Here is a 23411-nt window from a genome sequence, read left to right as displayed (position 1 = left end):
TCTAAAACGGCGATTAGCAGCATTTCAGGGCTTTTGATGTGAAATGAGTCATGGAGCTCCCCTTTAAGGATGTCATTGTTCCCACCGTCTGAGGACTGAAGGTATCTAGAGACGATGTGACAATGACAAGCCGCTCATTAATGTCTGGAAACGGCACAGAAAGAGCTGTCGGCAGAAGTCTTTGATGAGCCGATCGTGTACACGGCGCTCCTTTACTCCTCCTGTCAGAAACCCGATGTCTTAAATCATCCTCTTCTCTTGAGTCGCTCTAAGGTTTGAAGGACGGGAACTTCAGAAATAATTGCATTCATAAAGCGCATTAATTTGTTAATCAGCAAGATTGGGACAGAACTAATGAAAGGCAGCGAGGTGGGATGGTAATGAGGCTGTAATTACCGTGATTAGCATTTATTTTTATCTGACACTCCACATCCTGTGACTTCTGACACAACATGGCCGACATCTCCCCAAGTGACATTTTATTTACCGTTCCTTTAATTTTTGCATAGTAAGCGGAGGAAATCAAAACTGTTCTGAAAGTTACTTTGTGACTAGACAGGGAAAAAAATCTGAAATTTCTGTGATGTTAAAACAGATCACTGCCTCCCCTCCCCGTTACTGGGGGTCAATTGGCGCAGAAATTGCCTGTCCTTGGTGTGCTTGCCGTGCGCTGATGTCCTGCTCATCTTGTGGTGGGCTTCAGCTCATATGTAGCATACATATTAGTCTGAGCAGACAGATCTGCAGCACGCGCAGGTAGTAGAATTATACAGTGCAACTAAATTAACCCGGCCTGGTCACAATGCGCCGGACGCACAGGAGCGCGGCCTGGTCACAATGCGCCGGACGCACAGGAGCGCGGCCTGGTCACAATGCGCCGGACGCACAGGAGCGCGGCCTGGTCACAATGCGCCGGACGCACAGGAGCGCGGCCTGGTCACAATGCGCCGGACGCACAGGAGCGCGGCCTGGTCACAATGCGCCGGACGCACAGGAGCGCGGCCTGGTCACAATGCGCCGGACGCACAGGAGCGCGGCCTGGTCACAATGCGCCGGACGCACAGGAGCGCGGCCTGGTCACAATGCGCCGGACGCACAGGAGCGCGGCCTGGTCACAATGCGCCGGACGCACAGGAGCGCGGCCTGGTCACAATGCGCCGGACGCACAGGAGCGCGGCCTGGTCACAATGCGCCGGACGCACAGGAGCGCGGCCTGGTCACAATGCGCCGGACGCACAGGAGCGCGGCCTGGTCACAATGCGCCGGACGCACAGGCGCGCGGCCTGGTCACAATGCTCCGGACGCACAGGCGCGCGGCCTGTTATGGTACACTCATTGAGGCTGCACCGTATACTTGGGGTACAAGACGAGGACACGCTGACACTTGGGGCAGGGGACGAGGACACGCTGACACTTGGGGCAGGGGACGAGGACACGCTGACACTTGGGGCAGGGGACGAGGACACGCTGACACTTGGGGGAGGGGACGCTGACACTTGGGGGAGGGGACGCTGACACTTGGGGGAGGGGACGCTGACACTTGGGGTTCAGAACGCTGACACTTGGGGTTCAGAACGTTAGGAATGTGCGGCCTGTCCTGTGTAATCAGGTGATAATTATGGCTGTATATCCCTTTCAGCCAGTGACATTTCAGAGCAGGTTTTCGGGCCTTTGTGTCGGTCTGTCTTGCAGTAGATGTGTTTCTCGTAGAGACGGCGCTTAGAAGACAGAGCGGAATAATTAGTGCTTTCACGGCTCAGTAAGCGGGCACAAGCTCCCATGACTGATGGCTGAGAGTTCTGCTGAGAGAATGTCTGCAGCCTGGTGGAAGCTTCAGTTCGGAGCCGCTCGGGCTGAATACTAATTCCGAGCGCGTCTGCTGGCGATAAATGAGCTGTGATAGCGATGAACTTTATAATACTCTATTAGCACAGGCAGCGGATCATGGAAACACAGAAAGTTTTGCATCTCGTGTGTTAGTGCGGCGCCCTTCTTCTAGTCGCCTTGTAAATTAACCAGCTTCCTTGCCCTCCCTAGTCCTTGAGTCGTCCTCTTCTGCCGAGTTGTTGCGTTCTTATTCATCTTCGGTCACATCTCACTTCAGTGTCGCAATATAACATGCCATCTTAATAGGGTTGTCCAGGTTTAGAAAAACATGGCTGCATGCTTCCTTAAACTGCGCCACACGTGTGTGCAGGTTGTGTCTGGTGTTGCAATATCGCGCGCCATATTTGTAAGACATCTATCCCTTTTTATATTTCTTCATCTTGTGACTTGTAAAATTTGTTAATTTTTTTTATTTATTTTTCTCCAGTGAAAATCACAGTTCTGAATTTTCAGAGTCCGACCACCGGCTTGTTCCCCACTGAGACTGTCGGCGACTGTAAGAAGGCCAAGATCCATGACAGTCTGTACTGTGCCGCCAGCTCCTGGGCCTTGGCCCTTGCCTACAGGTAATGCACATCCGGACCAGTACCATCTTGTCTTCCCTGATCCAAGGGTCAGTTCTCCGATGTTTGTAGGAGTCCCCTTTGTGCTCCGAGGTTCCACCAGGATCAGTAAGGGGAGAGGGTCCAGTGGGGCTGGAATGGGAAGGGGGCCGATCAGAATTGGTATTGAAACGGGTCCACCATGGTCCACATTGGAAAGCGGCCACCAGGATCTGTATGAGGAGGATGCCCACCGAGATCCGAAGGGCAGGGTGCCCACTGCGCTCAAAATGGGAAGGGGGCCGATCAGGATTGGTATTGGTAAGCGGCCACCAGGATCTGTATGAGAAGGATGCCCACCAGGATCAGTATGGGAAAGGCTTCCGCTGGGATCAGGGTAGTAAGTGGGCCTGCTAGGATTAGTACAGGAAGGGATCGACGGGATCAGTCTACAAAGAGGAGGGTTCCTTGGATTGGAGGGGGGAGCACATATATCCACAGGAATTAGTCGCAGGTTTTTTATTTTGCTGTTCACAGACAATAATTGGGCACAGGATATAATGGATCTACTGCTGGGGACTTACCCTGCTGCCCAGGGCTGAGCTTTTGGTGCATTGTGCTGTAGATCATCTAGAGCTGGATATAGATCTGTACTTGCCTCTATGGGAAGGTGACTTCATGTTCTCATCCCGTCTGTCGGGACGTTGCGGCCACTATTCCTGCCTCTATGTGACTTTGAGGGAGAAGAGAAACGGCAAAGATTAGAATAGTGAAATACAATGTAATAAAACGTGATGATCTAAATCTTCTATATCAGTTTATGCTGGAAATTACTGCTGTCTGAAAGGAGGTAAAGTTCTGATGTCTAAAGCGAAGCTAAAGGGACTTTACTGTGCAGAGACTGAACAAGCAGGGAATGGAGGGATACTTCATCTCTGAAACCTGCTGAATGACAAATGCAGCTCTGGAGTATAATACAGGATGTAACTCAGAATAAGTAATGTATGTACACAGTGACTCCACCAGCAGAATAGTGAGTGCAGCTCTGGAGTATAATGCAGGATGTAACACAGGATCAGTACAGGATGAGTAATGTATGTACACAGTCACTGCACCAGCAGAATAGCGAGTGCAGCTCTGGAGTATATTACAGGATGTAACTCGGAATAAGTAATGTATGTACACAGTGACTCCACCAGCAGTATAGTGAGTGCAGCTCTGGAGTATAATACAGGATGTAACTCAGGATCAGTACAGGATAAGTAATGTATGTACACAGTGACTCCACCAGCAGAATAGTGAGTGCAGCTCTGGGGTATAATACAGCAGGTAACTCAGGATCAGTACAGGATAAGTAATGTATGTACACAGTGACTGCACCAGCAGAATAGTGAGTGCAGCTCTGGAGTATAATACAGGATGTAACTCAGGATCAGTACAGGATAGGTAATGTATGTACACAGTGACTCCACCAGCAGAATAGTGAGTGCAGCTCTGGAGTATAATACAGGATGTAACTCAGGATCAGTACAGGATAAGTAATGTATGTACACAGTGACTGCACCAGCAGAATAGTGAGTGCAGCTCTGGGGTATAATACAGGATATAACTCAGGATCAGTACAGGATAAGTAATGTAATGTACACAGTGACTGCACCAGCAGAATAGTCTCACGTAGTGATGTGGGAGGGAACACCACACTGACAACAGGGAAAAAGGGAAAAGGAACTAGGCTTCAAAGCTAGGGAAAGGGAAAAGGTCACCACCTATGGATACCCTAATCCTAGCCCTGACTCCTCTCTGTATGAACGGACTTTGAGGGTAGGAATGGTCATACACTGACGATGGAAACCCTGAATTTCCCTGGAATAGTGTCAGGGCTCGAGATGACCTGTTCCTTCCAATATGAAAGAACAAGCGTCTCCCTGAGGCCTAGTAACAAAAGACAGAGGGGAAACAACAAAATATAAAAGGGAAGTGACACTTAACTTCTGAAGTAAATGGACGAGCAGGGACAGCTCTGGAGTATAATACAGGATGTAACTCTGGATCAGTACAGGATAAGTAATGTATATACAGTCGTGGCCAAAAGTTTTGAGAATGACACAAATATTAGTTTTCACAAAGTTTGCTGCTAAACTGCTTTTAGATCTTTGTTTCAGTTGTTTCTGTGATGCAGTGAAATATAATTACACGCACTTCATCCGATTCAAAGGCTTTTATCGACAATTACATGACATTTATGCAAAGAGTCAGTATTTGCAGTGTTGGCCCTTCTTTCTCAGGACCCTCTGCAATCCGACTGGGCATGCTCTCAATCAACTTCTGGCCAATTCCTGACTGATAGCAACCCATTCTTTCATAATCACTTCTTGGAGTTTGTCAGAATTAGTGGGTTTTTGTTTGTCCATCCGCCTCTTGAGGATTGACCACAAGTTCTCAATGGGATTAAGATCTGGGGAGTTTCCAGGCCATGGACCCAAAATGTCAAAATTTTGGTCCCTGAGCCACTTAGTTATCACTTTTGCTTTATGGCACGGTGCTCCATCGTGGTGGAAAATGCATTGTTCTTCACCAAACTGTTGTTGGAAGAAGTTGCTGTTGGAGGGTGTTTTGGTACCACTCTTTATTCATGGCTGTGTTTTGGGGCAAAATTGTGAGTGAGCCCACTCCCTTGGATGAGAAGCAACTCACACATGAATGGTCTCAGGACGCTTTACTGTTGGCATGACACAGGACTGATGGTAGCGCTCACCTTTTCTTCTCCGGACAAGCCTTTTTCCTGATGCCCCAAACAATCGGAAAGAGGCTTCATCGGAGATGTTTTTTTGGAGAGAAGTGGCTTCTTTGCTGCCCTTCTTGACACCAGGCCATCTTCCAAAAGTCTTTGCCTCACTGTGCATGCAGATGCGCTCACACCTGCCTGCTTCCATTCCTGAGCAAGCTCTGCACTGGTGGCACTCCGATCCCGCAGCTGAATCCTCTTTAGGAGACTGGACTTTCTTGGACGCCCTGAAGCCTTCTTAACAAGAATTGAACCTCTTTCCTTGAAGTTCTTGATGATCCTATAAATTGTTGATTGAGGTGCATTCTTAGTAGCCACAATATCCTTGCCTGTGAAGCCATTTTTATGCAACGATGGCTGCACGCGTTTCTTTGCAGGTCACCATGGTTAACAATGGAAGAACAATGATTTTAAGCATCACCCTCCTTTTTAACAGGTCAAGTCTGCCATTTTAACCCAATCAGCCTGACATAATGATCTCCAGCCTTGTGCTCGTCAACATTCTCACCTGAGTTAACAAGACGATTACTGAAATGATCTCAGCAGGTCCTTTAATGACAGCAATGAAATACAGTGGAAAGATTTTTTGGGATTAAGTTAATTTTTATGGCAAAGAAGGACTATGCAGTTCATCTGATCACTCTTCATAACATTCTGGAGTATATGCAAATTGCTATTATAAAAACTTAAGCAGCAACTTTTCCAATTTCCAATATTTATGTAATTCTCAAAACTTTTGTCCACGACTATACACATTGACTCCACCAGCAGAATAGTGAGTACAGCTCTGGAGTATAATACAGGATGTAACTCGGGATCAGTACAGGATAAGTAATGTATGTACACAGTGACTGCACCAGCAGAATAGTGAGTGCCGCTCTGGAGTATAATACAGGATGTGTCTCTAGATCAGTGCAGGATAAGTAATGTATGTACACAGTGACTGCACCAGCAGAATAGTGAGTGCAGCTCTGGAGTATAATACAGGATGTGTCTCTAGATCAGTGCAGGATAAGTAATGTATGTACACAGTGACTGCACCAGCAGAATAGTGAGTGCAGCTCTGGAGTATAATACAGGATGTGTCTCTAGATCAGTGCAGGATAAGTAATGTATGTACACAGTGACTGCACCAGCAGAATAGTGAGTGCAGCTCTGGAGTATAATACAGGATGTGTCTCTAGATCAGTGCAGGATAAGTAATGTATTGCTCTTTGCCTTTCAGAGATCTTAGGATAATTGAATCTTTGTGACATTTTTCACGGGTTCCTGTCTCTTCTCATATCCACGATGAACATGAGGCCGGCGTCTCTTCGCTGTGGGATTGCGGTTATTGATCCGGCCGGTTTTGTGCTTCTCTGACGCTTCAGCATTCATTATACCTGATCTGCTGTATTTCTCGCAGTGGATTGGAGTGAGGTGGTGTTCGCAGCGTTCTGCCGCGGGCGCTGTCACCTGTCACATTACAATAATGTGTTATGTCGCCGGTGTCAATAAAATGCTCGGCTCTTCTATCAGGACCACTGACGTAAGAAATTCTCTCGCCCCTGAGAACACGGGGGAAGGTCATGGAAAGGCGAAACAAGTAATCGGATGAGGAGAACTAGATTGCCTGCCTTCAGGACCGATTTAGCGTCTTTTTCAGTTGACAAGTCCCTTTCTATAGGATGCAGATACAGGTAGACAGGTGCCAGAGCATCCCCTCTTTGTCGCCCCCTAATGGACTCTTCATGGTGCAGGCGGGATTATAATGCATCAGCCTTTCTTAAAGGGGTATTTATTTTATAGAAAGTAGTGAGATTGCTAGGTTACGGCATCACTTTCCGATGGAAACCCTACTATCTGCTGGGACCCCCTACTATCCTCTTTTACTTTTTTATTTCCTGCACAGTAGCGTTCCCGGGCACCAACTTTGCATGGAATTTTAACAATGATGCACCCTTCAAATTGTCAGGGTCAATCGGAATTATTTTGTGCCATTTTACACCCCATTGACATCTATTATGCAAAAGTATCAAGTTCTGCCCCCAAAACCCCAGAAATGAGCTGCCATCCAGGGAGTCTTGTGATCATTTATCCACTCTCTCATTGCCATGCGTTTTTGTGCAGGATCATCTGGATGCCAGATTAGAGGAATTTGACTATTTTAAAGGGGTTGTCCATGATTTAGAACAGTCTTTTAAAAACAGCGCCACACCGGTCCATTGTTCGTGTCTGGTATTGCCGCTCACATCCCTTGAAGTGACCAGGTCGATTTGCAATACCGCTCATAACCTGTGGACAGGTGCGGCGCTGTTTTTGCAGAAAGCTGCCCTGTTCATATTATCTTAGCTCCTATAACTATAGCGCTGAATCCTGTTGGTGAATTATCAGAATTTTGGTATTCTTGATTAACAGAAGTTTACTTAACCTGTGTTTTTATACATTTTTATGCAATGTTGAGCACATTAAGCCAATCTATTTCTTAGTCTACATTTCACAGCGGATGATTACTACTTTTTTTACGCCTATAATTTGCGGCTTGTCTTTACATTTAATTTCCTTACGCTTAAATATACCTACCTGAAACGATGAGTACGTATCCCGCACGGCAGCCGTTACGATGCAGCCGCATATTGATATACATTGTAATCTAAGGCTTGGAATTATTTCTGTTGTGTCGAGCGCTTTCAGTGTGATCCACGACAGAGCGACGTTCTGCGACTGCCCGGCAATTACCGCCTTTACCGCTAATGTGTGTCTATTACCATATTACGGCCAATTCTTCTTTTGTGTGCGGCACAGTGCTACAGGGATTAAAATAATGGCTAAAATAGCGATACAAAGAGGATTGAGAGCTGAAGCCGCCATCTCCTATGACATCCGTATAGGTGGAGGTAATAACTGGCGCTCACTGCTCACATAGAAATGTCTTCGTTGTCCTCAATGACGTCTATATAGACATATATCTGTTGAGTTGGGGAGCTCCGTGGACTCCCAGTCATGTACTGGTCCGCAGTGTTTATCTGGTTAAGGGCTCATGCACACGGCCATAGTTTCGGTGCGCATTCGATCCGAGTTTTGCGGAGCAAAAGATGTGTCCGCATGTGTTGTCCGCATCCGTTAGTCCGATCTGTGGATCTGCAAGTCTATTTCGCAGACAAGGATAGGACATTTCTGCGGGAGTGGAAAAAAAATGGCGTCATATATTCACAGTATCCTTTTTTCGCGGATCCGGAATTTGCTGACTGCAGAACACTTGCGGCCTTGTGCATGAGCCCTTATGGCGATGGATCGCGGCCGTTTTATGCAGCTGCTTTGCTTTGCAATTCAATGTCCAAAGCCGTTGTGCGAAACTGGTGCTGGATAACTAGTTACATTGTGTTGTCAGATATAGAACAGTAAACGTTCCGGAGCAAATAACGTTCTAGATCCGCATCTTCCTTTTGTGTACAGCTCTCCGACATTTCCCACCGTCCTATACAGTGTCGTAATGACCACGTCTGTTGACCTTCATTGTCTGAAGCCCATTGACTTGCTGTTGAAGGGTCATAGGGATTCGTAGGGCCTAGAGCCAACCAGAGGAATGAGTTACCGCCCATGTGGTTTTTGAGGTCGGGCAGAAGAAGGAGGCAGAGGGTTAAGTGTGTGCCATCCAGAATCTAGGTGACTCTTGCCACCTGATAAGTATAGCAACAGACAAGTTCAATGACTATGGGTATCGTAAGTCAGATCCCCAACCACAAGGCAGCAGATAATCTGCATCATGTGGGGTGCAAAATATGAAAATGAGTATTTGTAAGATTATTCCAGCTTCATATGCAAACACATACCTGTAGAATTCCTTTAAATTGGTCTCATCCCCCAAAATTTGACAATACATGCAATATATATCGTTCTGCCCATAGACTAGCAAGCACAGGTGGACATAAAACCACTGTATGGGTTACGAGTCTCCGACTTTTCTGTTGTCCTTTATACCATGTACACAGACTCTGCTTACGATATGTTCATGATCAGAATGGATCCTTTCTGAGACGTGGAACTTGTTTTTGATGTGGAATGGGGTTGTATTTTCCGAGTTGCAATCGCTCTTTGCTTATTTCAGGAACCTCCTGCTGGGCCTCGTGCAGCGAGCGCCCTGTAGAAATCCGAAGTCTAAGTAACTCTTGCCGGGGAAGAAGTGGATTTGGGAGCGATGGTGGAAATTCTGTATTCCATTGGCTCTTTATTGCGGGAATGGAGTGAGGAGGGGTGGGGGCTCATGTCCCCCCATCCCCCAGCTTAAAGAGACGCTTGCGTTTAGCTCACGGACTCTTGCAGGTGCTCCAGCTTATGATGTGCTGTGGAGGAGCGAACAGCGGCTGCTGATGAATTATTTACAGCGTATTGACAGACTCCTATAATACATTGAGATGATAATCGCTCTTCCCTTGCACAAATCTTGCGGCTGCAGGAATGTGTCGCTTTTCTTCCGCCACAGAGCGGCTAATTAGATTGCATTGTATAGTGAATATATATTTCCCATCCTCCTGCATAGATTTGTCCCCCTGAAGACTGGGGATGAACGTGCCCCGCAGTGGCCGCTCTCGTACTCGTCCTGTTTTACCCTCTGTCTCAGCGGGACGACTGCAGTCTTCGCACTGGCTCCATAGGCCGAGAGGCGAAGTAATCATTGCCACAATAAATAGAGGAGAGTTTATCAAGAGGTTCTGCAGGAGAGCGCAGAGAGGAAGCATAAAGATTAGGTAAAACAACATCTTCTGTTATCATTCGGCGCAGTGCCTGACAGAATTAAACATTTTCTTGTGATTCTAAATTCCTGAAGCGTCTACAGGCAGGAGGTAAAACTGCTATATACTGCGTCCTGGGAAAGCTGGTGGAGTCACTGTGTACATACATTACTTATCCTATGTTATACTCCAGAGCAGAACTCACTATTCAGCTGGCGCAGTCACTGTGTACATACATTACTTGTCTTGTACTGATCCTGAGTTACATCCTGTAATATACCCCAGAGCTGCACTCACTATTCTGCTGGTGCAGTCACTGTGTACATACATTACTTATCCTGTACTGATCCTGAGTTACATCCTGTATTATACTCCAGAGCTGCACTCACTATTCTGCTGGTGCAGTCACTGTGTACATGCATTACTTATCCTGTACTCCTCCTGAGTTATATCCTGTATTATACCCCAGAGCTGCACTCACTATTCTGCTGGTGCAGTCACTGTGTACATGCATTACTTATCCTGTACTGATCCTGGGTTATATCCTGTATTATACCCCAGGATAAGTAATGTATGTACACAGTGACTCCACCAGCAGAATAGTGAGTGCAGCTCTGGAGTATCACTACATTCTGATGCAGCACTTTCATATGTTAGGTAAACCCTCAGACGTCGCTGTGTCCTTGGTGTTAGCAGTTTGTTCCGGATAGGGTTTATATCAGTATTTACAGTAATGGACACGCTCCAGCTGGTTTTATGCTTCGCAGCACTGCGCCATTGTTCTTCCTTCCTCTCTAGCTTATCGGTTTGGATCATTTTATAATTTTTATATGGTTTTGCTTCTGTTTGCCTTTTATCTCCGCATTCAGGCGAGTAGATGATGATAAAGGACGGACACATGAGCTGGAGCACTCCGCCATCAAATGCATGAGAGGAATTCTGTACTGCTACATGCGGCAGGCAGATAAGGTAAGCGATGGCGCCAACCAGCCCGGAGAATCGGAGCCTGACGTCCCCTTTGTAGAACTTCTTTCCAGTTTTATCTGTTTCTTAGAGATCTGAATAACATCCAGTATTGCAGCTGTTATAGCGGTCACCCAGCTTTCCCAGAGTCCTGAGTGGAAGGCGTTCTGTATCCAGTATATGGGATATTTATTATACTCACTTATATGGCACTGACATATTCCACAGCGCTGTACAGACTTTGGCATCGCCTGCTATCCCCAGTGGAGCTCACAATGTAACTTCCCTATCAGTATGTCGTTGATGTGTGGGAGGAGACCGGAGTACACGCAAACACAGGGAGAACATACAAACTCCATGCAGATATGTACTTGTATTCAAACCCAGGACCCTAGTGCTGCAGGGCACCAGAGCTAACCACTGAGCCACCGTGCTGCCCGTGGTTGATGTATTATAATATAAGGGGGCAATCCAGTGTAAGAGAAAGCAAATGAGCCAAAACCTGAGTCTGGCACCGCAGGAAATCTGGAGAGGTTACCTGTACCTAGTTAGGTGACTAATAACCTAGTCGTCCAATATAAAATGAATGGGCTGGAATCCAATGAGTCGCCCGTCCTCCATGCAGAGGATTGGAGTTTGCAAACCCCTAAACGCAGAGTGAATTTCCTGCGCCCTGTGAGCTGGCTGCATTCCATGCCCGGGAGCCATTTCCGTAATGTATTTCCCTTTGTTCAGGTTTTTTTTTTTTTGTTCTCGCGCAGCATGCCCCATTAATCACCAGCAGCGGCGCAGAGCGGCCTCCCGAGGGCCACGCAAATAAAAGCTACAAAAAGGCAAACCGTTCCTGAGCACCCCCCATATTAACCCCTTACCGCCTGGCCGTGAGAGGACTGCGCACTCGCCTGGTTAGGCTGATGCTTGGAGTTGTTGTGATTTAGCAGTTACTTCGTTTTTTCTGTTCCTGGAGAAGCTGGGTTCCATCATCACAGTCCCTACTGGAGTATATTCTTTGAAGTAATCAGGTTGTACACTTGTGGAGGCAATTTTTTTATGATTCCGTTTTTACAAATTTTTGTCTAAAAAATTATTATTATTTTTTTAATTGCCCATTATTAAAAAATATTGAGCTGTTTTGTCACAAAGGCTTAGGCTACTTTCAGCATGTGTTTTTTTTCGGGTCCACGCGATTATTCACTACTTCCTCCTCTCTCAAAGATCTTCCAGTTATGCAAGCACTAGTGGGATGCCGTATACTCCAAATATTCCTCTTTCCACTACAGCTCCTGTAGGAAAAGCGCACCAATAGTGTAGCACAGTATATGCTTCTCACCTGCACCTTTCCCTATTATACTCACTGGGGCAGGTGGAAATCGGGCACCTCCGACACAGTAAACACCACAAATCCTCCGATGTTCTTATCCCTTAGTAGTTCTATTTAACATAAAAGCTCCAATAGTGAAGAGCCGCTATTCAGTAGATAAAACCTTTTTTAATAATACTCACAATTGTAGGTGGACACAAGCGATTATAACAAATAGCAGCCTTAAAACCACCTGTCCACATTTAAGGATTGGGATTTTAGGTTACGCCCCTGATAAAGCTTTGGAGCGAAACCAGGGTTGGGCAGGAGCAATAGGCTGCTATTTGTTATAATCTCTTGTGTCCACCTACATTTGTGCGGCTCTTCACTATTGGAGCAGCCTGCGGATTTTCTGTATTTTCCGTCATCTGAGGTGCAGACGGAGTCCTTATCTCTGCTCTCCGACATAATAAGCATTCATTATAGCTCAGTTCTTATCTTACTGTTAAGAATGTGGCTTAAATAAGGGTTTATGACCTCTTAGTAGTTTATAGATGAGGGTTATTAGATGATCGGCACAAAGTGAAAGTACCAGTCACACAGTTAGAAAAACAGTTGAGGCTACTTTCACACTAACTGTGTGACTGGTACTTTCACTTTGTGCCGCACATCTAATAACCCTCATCTCTAAACTACGAAGAGGTCATAAACCCTTATTTAAGCCACATTCTTAACAGTAAGATAAGAACTGAGCTATAATGAATGCTTATTATGTCGGAGAGCAGAGATAAGGACTCCGTCTGCACCTCAGATGACGGAAAAGACAGAAAATCCGCAGGCTGCTACTAGAGCATCTTAGCTCTGTACAGAAAATAGGGTTCCATGTTTTTTATAAAAATAATGAAAAAATAATTTTTAGCACAAAATAAGTACAATGCAATAATAAGAAAAACAATTTCCACCAAAGGTGTACATAGCCTTTAAAAAGAAAAGACCCAAAGATGGTGCTGATTCCTGTGTACATAGTAAACATGCAAGCAGAGGTTTCATTTGATGCATGACTGTGCAGTGCACTGTCCTGGTGTCCAGTGCACTGTCCTGGTGTCCAGTGCACTGTCCTGGTGTCCAGTGCACTGTCCTGGTGTCCAGTGCACTGTCCTGGTGTCCAGTGCACTGTCCTGGTGTCCAGTGCACTGTCCTGGTGTCCAGTGCACTGTCCTGGTGTCCAGTGCACTGTCCTGGTGTCCAGTGCACTGTCCTGGTGTCCAGTGCACTGTCCTGGTGTCCAGTGCACTGTCCTGGTGTCCAGTGCACTGTCCTGGTGTCCAGTGCACTGTCCTGGTGTCCAGTGCACTGTCCTGGTGTCCAGTGCACTGTCCTGGTGTCCAGTGCACTGTCCTGGTGTCCAGTGCACTGTCCTGGTGTCCAGTGCACTGTCCTGGTGTCCAGTGCACTGTCCTGGTGTCCAGTGCACTGTCCTGGTGTCCAGTGCACTGTCCTGGTGTCCAGTGCACTGTCCTGGTGTCCAGTGCACTGTCCTGGTGTCCAGTGCACTGTCCTGGTGTCCAGTGCACTGTCCTGGTGTCCAGTGCACTGTCCTGGTGTCCAGTGCACTGTCCTGGTGTCCAGTGCACTGTCCTGGTGTCCAGTGCACTGTCCTGGTGTCCAGTGCACTGTCCTGGTGTCCAGTGCACTGTCCTGGTGTCCAGTGCACTGTCCTGGTGTCCAGTGCACTGTCCTGGTGTCCAGTGCACTGTCCTGGTGTCCAGTGCACTGTCCTGGTGTCCAGTGCACTGTCCTGGTGTCCAGTGCACTGTCCTGGTGTCCAGTGCACTGTCCTGGTGTCCAGTGCACTGTCCTGGTGTCCAGTGCACTGTCCTGGTGTCCAGTGCACTGTCCTGGTGTCCAGTGCACTGTCCTGGTGTCCAGTGCACTGTCCTGGTGTCCAGTGCACTGTCCTGGTGTCCACCTTTTTAAGCAATTGCTTATTGTATCTTAAACTCTGTATGGCGTAAACACTACTTAAGCAACTGTCATGACTTAAAGGGGTTCTCACCTCCAACATTGGTGATCTCTAGGATTTGCCGCCAATGTCAGGTGTGGGTCCCAGAGGTGCTTGAATGGAGCTTTCAAAATGAATTGGTGCAGCGCACATGCGCTGAAGTCTTAAGTTTATTTCTATGGGAGTGCCGAAAATAGCTGAGCGGCGCTCTCTGCTTTTTTCGGAAGTCTAATTGAAAAGAATGGGAACTGCACAGTACAAGCATGGCCACCCCTCTATTCACTTCTATGGAACTGCTGGATATAGCTGAGCCAGCGCTCGTCTATCTTCGGCATTCCTATAGAAATTAATGAAAGTCGGCCACACATGCGCATGTCACTTTGGGAACTCTCGTTCTAGAGATGGGACCAGCAATGTTGGAGGTGAGACAACCCCTTTAATTCAACTTTTGCCGGTGGGTTTATTTTAGGACAGTTGCTATACATGTTAGTGCATTATACAAGGTTGGCGCCAGTTTTGTTTTTTAGACGATTGCCTGTAGTATCTTGTTATACATATCTAATGTTTGACTGCACATAAACGTATTTCTTGTGTAATTCGCGATCTTTGTGCACTTCTTTCCTGTACTTTTTAGGGTGATCGCTCCCAATTTGTGTTTTTTGTACCTAATTCATGACGTTCATAAGTTGTAAAATCACTTTTATGACATTTGCTATAAGTTGTTATTCCTTTGTGACATGCAGCATCTTGTCTTCTAGGTTGAGCAGTTTAAGCAGGACCCCAGCCCGCAGAAATGTCTCCATTCCATCTTCCACTTGGACACGGGGGACGAGATCTTGTCCTACGAGAATTATGGCCACATCCAGGTACAAGGCGTTTTGCTGTTTTGCAAGCGACGTCTGCCGGGGTTATGTCTACTTTACTCCTAGCATTTATCTGTGTCCGGGACACTAAACCAGATGTCAGCGGCTTATAATAGTGCTGGAGTGTTATAAGGGGAGCAGCCACATATATGGATATAAATGTCACCAGAGATACATGATGTAAAGCAGTGATCGTGGGTGGCATAGAGTCATTCATCTGATTGCAGAACGCTACAGTCAGCTTTTCCCAAGTCTGAAATGGCTGATAATAAGGACCAGCATATAGGTAGAAGGATTCTCCTGGCCTTAGATGGGAATGTGTGTCCCCCTGACCCAAATGAGTCCCGTGCGTGTTAGGATGGAAGCCTTCATAGGTCATACTGATTGTATAATGAACCGTTATCAAAATCTAAACAAAACATGGCAGCACACTGTTATACATGCAAACAATAGAACTAGGGATTAGAGATTATTCTGGATTACAGTGGTACTATACCTACTATACATGAAAAACAGAAGCTCTTCATGCACATTTCTGATCGAACGTGTTGGGCCCATCTACTAACGTCAAGGTGGCTTCTACAGATGGGTACCTAACTCTAACAGAACTTCCTCTCTTGGGCCTAACCTAAGCCTACAATGTTCAGGGCGGTGAAGGAACCAGCTATATAACAGTGTTCTGCCATGTTTTTTTTTTTGCTGTTTATATGTTAACTTTATGGATGTGCACCTGTGACTTTGGATGTGCTAGTCTAAATTATTTTGCAGTTATGAAAACTTTAGGTACCCATCTGCAGAAACCACCCTGACGTTGGTAAATGTGTGCAAAGAGCTTCCATTTTTCATGTATAGTACCACTGTAATCCAGAATAATCCCAATTTCCTAGTTATATCGTTTGCATGTATAACAGTATGCTGCCATATTGTTTCCTGTTTGTATGTTAGCTTTATGGATGTACACGTGACTTGATGTGCTAGTCTAAATTTTCTTGCCGTTATGAAATTTTATGTTTAGTTCTTCATTATTTTTTAAGATGTCTACTTGATGTCAATGAATGGGAACTTTTATGTTCAAATTGAGATGCCAAAAACCCATAATGACTTCTCATAGTGGAAGTTATCCAGTCCACGTGATCCTCTGTAAGCTAAACGGAGTGGACTGATACATTTCATGTGCACTGATACATTGTGACAATCTATCAGGACATGAGAGAGATTTCTGCGCTGATATGCTTTGCTCACAGAGAATTGTCTAGACTGGATACAACTGAAAACCCCTCATGTGAGAAGGTTCTCAGCCCTTAGATATATTTCAAAATGACTGCAAGCAAAAACATTGAAAGACAAATAGTGGCACTCTGGAGAGCTGTTCATTTTGCATCCATTAAAGGCTATGGACACCTTTGCACTGAAGTTTTTGTATTGTTCATTTGCTTCCTTATTGCAAAATTAAGCAATTTAGTAAATATTCTTAATTAAAAATCTCCTATAATTTTGCTTCTGCAGAGTATGTGTAAATCCTTCACCTAGCTGCTGAATTTGCTAAACATCTTTTAGACCTCTTCTGGCTTATGAAGGTTTTATCTACTCTTCCCTCCCTTCTTCCAGTGTTGGCAGCAGGGAGGGGGCAGGTTATGTACAGATCAATGTAGAGACGGAAGCGTCCAAGTCTGCAGGGGGAAAGGGGGGGGGGGGGTCGCATAGGTTGTGTATGAGAATGGAGAGAAAGAAGAGAGAACCCAGGGCAGCCTCTGCAGGGAGAGGGGGAATCATATAGGTGGTGTATCAGAGTGTAGTGAGAGAAGAGAGAACCCAGGGCAGACTCTGCAGGGAGAGGGGGAATCATATAGACTGTGTATGAGTGTAGTGAGAGAAGAGAGAACCCAGGGCAGACTCTGCAGGGAGAGGGGGAATCACATAGACTGTGTATGAGTGTAGTGAGAGAAGAGAGAACCCAGGGCAGACTCTGCAGGGAGAGGGGGAATCATATAGACTGTGTATGAGTGTAGTGAGAGAAGAGAGAACCCAGGGCAGACTCTGCAGGGAGAGGGGGAATCATATAGGTGGTGTATCAGAGTGTAGTGAGAGAAGAGAGAACCCAGGGCAGACTCTGCAGGGAGAGGGGGAATCATATAGACTGTGTATGAGTGTAGTGAGAGAAGAGAGAACCCAGGGCAGACTCTGCAGGGAGAGGGGGAATCACATAGACTGTGTATGAGTGTAGTGAGAGAAGAGAGAACCCAGGGCAGACTCTGCAGGGAGAGGGGGAATCATATAGACTGTGTATGAGTGTAGTGAGAGAAGAGAGAACCCAGGGCAGACTCTGCAGGGAGAGGGGGAATCACATAGACTGTGTATGAGTGTAGTGAGAGAAGAGAGAACCCAGGGCAGACTCTGCAGGGAGAGGGGGAATCATATAGGTGGTGTATCAGAGTGTAGTGAGAGAAGAGAGAACCCAGGGCAGACTCTGCAGGGAGAGGGGGATCACATAGACTGTGTATGAGTGTAGTGAGAGAAGAGAGAACCCATGGCAGACTCTGCAGGGAGAGGGGGAATCATATAGGTGGTGTATCAGAGTGTAGTGAGAGAAGAGAGAACCCAGGGCAGACTCTGCAGGGAGAGGGGGAATCACATAGGCTGTGTATGAGTGTAGTGAGAGAAGAGAGAACCCAGGGCAGACTCTGCAGGGAGAGGGGGAATCACATAGACTGTGTATGAGTGTAGTGAGAGAAGAGAGAACCCAGGGCAGACTCTGCAGGGAGAGGGGGAATCACATAGGCTGTGTATGAGTGTAGTGAGAGAAGAGAGAACCCAGGGCAGACTCTGCAGGGAGAGGGGGAATCACATAGGCTGTGTATGAGTGTAGTGAGAGAACCCAGGGCAGCCTCTGCAGGGGAGGGCGGGGCGGGAGGGAATCACATAGGTGGTGTATCAGAGTGTAGTGAGAGAAGAGAGAACCCAGGGCAGACTCTGCAGGGAGAGGGGGAATCACATAGACTGTGTATGAGTGTAGTGAGAGAAGAGAGAACCCAGGGCAGACTCTGCAGGGAGAGGGGGAATCACATAGACTGTGTATGAGTGTAGTGAGAGAAGAGAGAACCCAGGGCAGACTCTGCAGGGAGAGGGGGAATCACATAGGCTGTGTATGAGTGTAGTGAGAGAAGAGAGAACCCAGGGCAGACTCTGCAGGGAGAGGGGGAATCACATAGGCTGTGTATGAGTGTAGTGAGAGAACCCAGGGCAGACTCTGCAGGGAGAGGGGGAATCACATAGACTGTGTATGAGTGTAGTGAGAGAAGAGAGAACCCAGGGCAGACTCTGCAGGGAGAGGGGGAATCACATAGGCTGTGTATGAGTGTAGTGAGAGAAGAGAGAACCCAGGGCAGACTCTGCAGGGAGAGGGGGAATCACATAGGCTGTGTATGAGTGTAGTGAGAGAACCCAGGGCAGCCTCTGCAGGGGAGGGCGGGGCGGGAGGGAATCACATAGGTGGTGTATCAGAGTGTAGTGAGAGAAGAGAGAACCCAGGGCAGACTCTGCAGGGAGAGGGGGAATCACATAGACCAGTGATGGTGAACCTATGGCACGGGTGCCAGAGGCTGCACTCAGAGCTCTCTCTGTGGGCACCCTCACCCTGGAAAAAGTCTATGGTGTACCAATATACTCTGGACTTTACCAGCCATTCATCAGCGCTGGGCGCACTATGAACAGCACGGACAGCAGATTGAATGTAGGCAGGTCATTATACTTAAATTATAAAGTACATGGAAAATATACTATACTGGACTGGAGTATTCCGGTTACATTGCCGTGTTGGCACTTTGCGATAAATAAGTGGGTTTTGGGCTGCAGTTTGGGCACCCGGTCTCTAACAGGTTCGCCATCACTGACATAGACTGTGTATTAGTGTAGTGAGAGAAGAGAGAACCCAGGGCAGACTCTGCAGGGAGAGGGGGAATCACATAGGTTGTGTATGAGAATGGAGAGAAAGAAGAGAGAACCCAGGGCAGACTCTGCAGGGAGAGGAGGGAGAGGGGGGAGGGGGGGGGGGTCGCATAGGTTGTATATGAGAATGGAGAGAAAGAAGAGAGAACCCAGGGCAGACTCTGCAGGGGGAATCACATAGTCTGTGTATAAGTGTAGTGAAAGAAGGGAGAACCCCTCTGCAGGAGAAGGGAGGGGGAATCAGACACTCCTTGGTATCACTGGCTCTTAATACAAGTGAGAGATGAGCAAAAAGCAGGATAACCAACACTGGAATCTTTTCAGTAGTTTTTATTATTACAAGAATAGAACTACTTGTTTTTGGGGCGGAATACTCCTGGTCAAGTGAGAGGAGATCCTTCATGAGCTGTATGAGAAATCCAGGAATTAAGTTCTGCTGATCCATGAGTGCTAGTGAAGACTGCATCATCCTGGAAACACAGACCCCACATCCTGCATGTACTGGTAGGAGGGACATGTCCATGTAATAAGGCTGAAAACTAGGAGAAGAGGATTGTAGCCTGAATCTTAGCAACATTTTAGAACCCGAGGTAACCACTAACATGAGCATAGTGTTTCCCTGTCGGAGGTGTCCATAGCCATTATTTACAGGAGACTGGGGGAGCCATTTAATACTCTTCATTATGTCCAGTGACCTATATTATGCTGTTTTTACACCTAAACTCTGGAATATTTCCGTATTATCAGGCCCAGAGATTTACTGGAGTTGGCCTTTCACACATGTAGCTATTCCCCCGGAGGTGTCCAATGTCGGGTGCGTTCTCGCTACAGAGGAAATGTTTCGGGTCCCTAGGCAAGGGGCAGGAGCTTTAGTTATGGCCCACTGTGATTTTCTGGATAATTTACTGTTGTTTTCACACATACGCTCACAGTGGCAAAAACCTGGAGTTAGGCTACATTCACACGACCATATGTTTTGCGGTCAGCTTCTTTTTTTTTTTTTTGCAGATCCATTGTCACAATGCCTATCCTTGTCCGCAAAACGGACAAAAATAGGACATGTTCTATTTTTATTTTTTATTTTATTTTTCTTGTTTTTGCGGGGCTACAGAACGGACATACGGATGCAGATAGCACACGGTGTGCTGTCCGCATTTTTTATGGACCCATTGAAATGAATGGGTCCGCATCCTATCCGCAAAAAAAACTAAACGGACACGGAAACTAAATACGTTTGTGGATGTGTAGCCTTAGTACTAGGGCTCTAGGGAGAAAAAGTCTGGGTAAAGTCCAGGACAGATTTTCCGATCACGCATAAAGCTCCGCCAGGTAAACTCCAGAAAATGTCTGGATTTCACTGTAAGTGTGAATGGGGTTTTAGACTACGCGACGTTGAGTGTCTGTCTCCTGCGCAGTCGCTCCCTACGGGCTGTTTGCTAACACCATACAGCGCCTTGTTGTCCTGCGCACACACACACGTGTCAACTACACACAACAGCCGGAGGTGATCTGACCAGAGCCGTAGCTGCACCATTTATCCTCCCCAGCAGGAAACGTTTCCATTATCAGCAGTGACAACGCTCCGCATCGTCCCCAGGTACCCGGCCCATTGTCAAAGCCATTTTTCAAATTGCTCCGGCATCTTTCTCGGCAATAATGCTGTCGTGTAGATAAATGAAAGGCAGCTCAGGAGAATCTGGGATGTAATTAATTGGAGACGGAATCCTCATTTCTAGGCAGAAGTTACATAATCAGAGTCTCCTCCTCTGTGCCTTTAACATTTGTGTTGTCATAAAAACCATTTGTGGTAAAAGTAAGGGTCGGAGCTTTATAGTGTAGAACTGCCATGCCCCGTCATGCATGGCGTGGCAGGGCACAGGCGGTTGCCTGCGCAGCGTAGCTGGACCTCTGGGGTTGCCTGCGCAGCGTAGCTGGACCTCTGGGGTTGCCTGCGCAGCGTAGCTGGACCTCTGGGGTTGCCTGCGCAGCGTAGCTGGACCTCTGGGGTTGCCTGCGCAGCCTAGCTGGACCTCTGGGGTTGCCTGCGCAGCCTAGCTGGACCTCTGGGGTTGCCTGCGCAGCCTAGCTGGACCTCTGGGGTTGCCTGCGCAGCCTAGCTGGACCTCTGGGGTTGCCTGCGCAGCCTAGCTGGTCCTCTGGGGTTGCCTGCGCAGCCTAGGTAAAATAAGTACTGGATACGGACCCCGTCACTTAGAGACGTTCCCCTCATTGTGAATTCTTGTACATTCAGCGACCAGTACATTGTAACGTATGACCTTCTCTTGCAGATAAACGCGGTGTCCCTCTTCCTCTTGTACCTGGTGGAGATGATTTCATCCGGCCTGCAGATCATTTACAACACAGACGAGGTACCCAGCTCCGAACAATTCATTATCCTTCATCAATCGTTTTTAATTAATTCTTTCCCTCGTCACTATTTTTCTGCATGAAACCGAAACGCATCGAACGCCAGTGCAGCTGTAAGTTACTAGATAGAAGGGAGATGAGTCTGCAGGAGGGGACATCGCTTTCAGTATCCTAATGTATGGGACACGGGTCTATTCAAGTGGGAGGCCATATACTACAGGTGTGGTGAAACTACAACTCCCAGCATGCCCTGGCAGCCAACTGGTGCAAAGAATAATTACGTTTTTACAAGTATTTTGCTTTTCATTACGTGTTGTATTTTAAAGGGACTGTGGGAGCTGTAAACGTGGCTTTAGGTGTGATTGGAGAATAAGTTATAATGTAGCCTAAAGGGTGGTCTCATTTTATAAAGTGATGATATATGAATGGGGGGCCCCAGCCTTACCAAGACTCAAGGGGCCACTGTGCTGCATCTCCTTCACCGTTTTTCACTTGCAGAGTCGACCTATTGAAGTGAATGAGGCCTGCTGCAGCTCCCTGCATAGCGGCTCCCTTAGCTAAAACTTAAACGGGAAGGGGGTACCGCTCTAAACCACCGTGGTCGTGCCTCCGTTCTCAGGATAGTTAGGGGGCCCAGTGGCCTATCCTAGTCTTTTTCTAAAATGCAAAAATCCCTTTAAGCTGCCTTCTATATTATGCTGCAGTCACACCCAAAGCCGCGTTTACAGTTCCACTAGTCATCCTTGGAAACGGACTGATCATCTTTCATGACGCTTTGAGCTCCCATAATGCACTGCTCTCCGGTAGCAGGATGCCCGTAGAACTGTTAATGCAGCTTTGGATGTGAGTAGAAAAGTAAACATCACTGTCTTACTGCCAGAGGAGCTGCGTTTAGCACCTCTATTGATACGGACTTTCCTGCCCGGTGTTTTTTGTGTTTTTATTGAATTTTATGGCATTTTTTTGCACTTGCTTTTCTCACATTTCCGGCTGCGATGTTCGGTGACCCGAGCGCCCATCTTCATTGTTGTCTTTTTTTTTTTGCATATTTAGCCCATAAATGATTAAACTGTTTTCCTTTGCTCCCCTCCTCGTCCCGGCTGCGCCCGCTCCTGCTAATTTATCTCTGAGTTATTTGAATGGGTAATTAACTTACAAAACGCGTCCGTCCCAAGTGGCAGCAGGAAGCTTTGTCTTGTATTATCAATATTACATGCAGGTTATCCTGGGCGGCTACATGACGCCAGGCTTAGTCTTCACATCAGCTCCTAAACAGACACTGGCGCGTTTCATTTTTTTTTTTTTTTTTTTTTTTTTTTTTTTTTTTTTTTACTTTCAGACGTGATGCTCTACACGGGAAATGTAACTCATCTCCATGGTGACACGGAATAAAGACTATAAAGGGTAATTAATTTTTAAAGCTTAGAAGAAACCCTCTGATATTACAGCAGAGCCGTCCTCTGGTGGATGTAGAGCAGGAGATGCGTCGCTTTGTGCCCTCCGCAATGGCTGGCTAACGCAATGTAAAGAGCCAGCTCACCGCTGAGTCCAGTGTTAGGCCTCTGTCACACGTCAGTGTTTGGCCAGTGATTTCCATCAGTGATTGTGAGCCAAAACCAGGAATGAAACCTGCACAGAGATAAGTATAAAGGAAAGATCTGCACCTGTTCTGTGTTTCTGACCCGCACCTGGTTTTGGTTCAAAATCACTGATGGAAATCACTGACCAAAGACTGACCGTGTGAATGCGTCTCTCCAGCTCCAGGGCAGCGCTCGGCAGATTGCTCCATATCAGTAACGGGTTAAAGTAGTCACATCCATAGAAAAATCTAATATTCTTCTGCAGCATTCATCGCCGCTATGACCAAGGAAAGACTGTACTGTTCAAAACGTGTAAGCGCCTGCTGGGACTTCTTGTACTTCAAATGTTTTTAATCAAGATGGAATAAAATTGGAATTTTTATGAAGACGACTTTTTTTCTAGTGATGGCTGGCACCAAAGGTGAGACCTCTCCTTGTGTCAGGGCGTTAAAACGTCTGCTTGTC

At 46.8% G+C, this 23411-nt stretch overlaps 1 protein-coding gene across 3 annotated transcripts in view; it reads left to right on the top strand.

The window, feature by feature from the left end:
• Window positions 1–23411, top strand: part of PHKB (phosphorylase kinase regulatory subunit beta) — a 125552-nt gene that overhangs the window by 17520 nt on the left and 84621 nt on the right. For all 3 annotated transcript variants that reach the window (XM_044274286.1, XM_044274287.1, XM_044274288.1), the window contains 4 exons: window positions 2315–2453; window positions 10796–10895; window positions 14950–15057; window positions 21288–21368. In XM_044274286.1, coding sequence (XP_044130221.1) covers window positions 2315–2453; window positions 10796–10895; window positions 14950–15057; window positions 21288–21368 — 428 coding nt within the window. The remainder of the gene's footprint in view (window positions 1–2314; window positions 2454–10795; window positions 10896–14949; window positions 15058–21287; window positions 21369–23411) is intronic.

This window comes from Bufo gargarizans, unplaced genomic scaffold (genome assembly GCF_014858855.1).
Source record: "Bufo gargarizans isolate SCDJY-AF-19 unplaced genomic scaffold, ASM1485885v1 original_scaffold_1626_pilon, whole genome shotgun sequence".
Classification (NCBI taxonomy): domain Eukaryota; kingdom Metazoa; phylum Chordata; class Amphibia; order Anura; family Bufonidae; genus Bufo; species Bufo gargarizans.
This window is presented reverse-complemented; position numbering and strand designations above follow the sequence as displayed.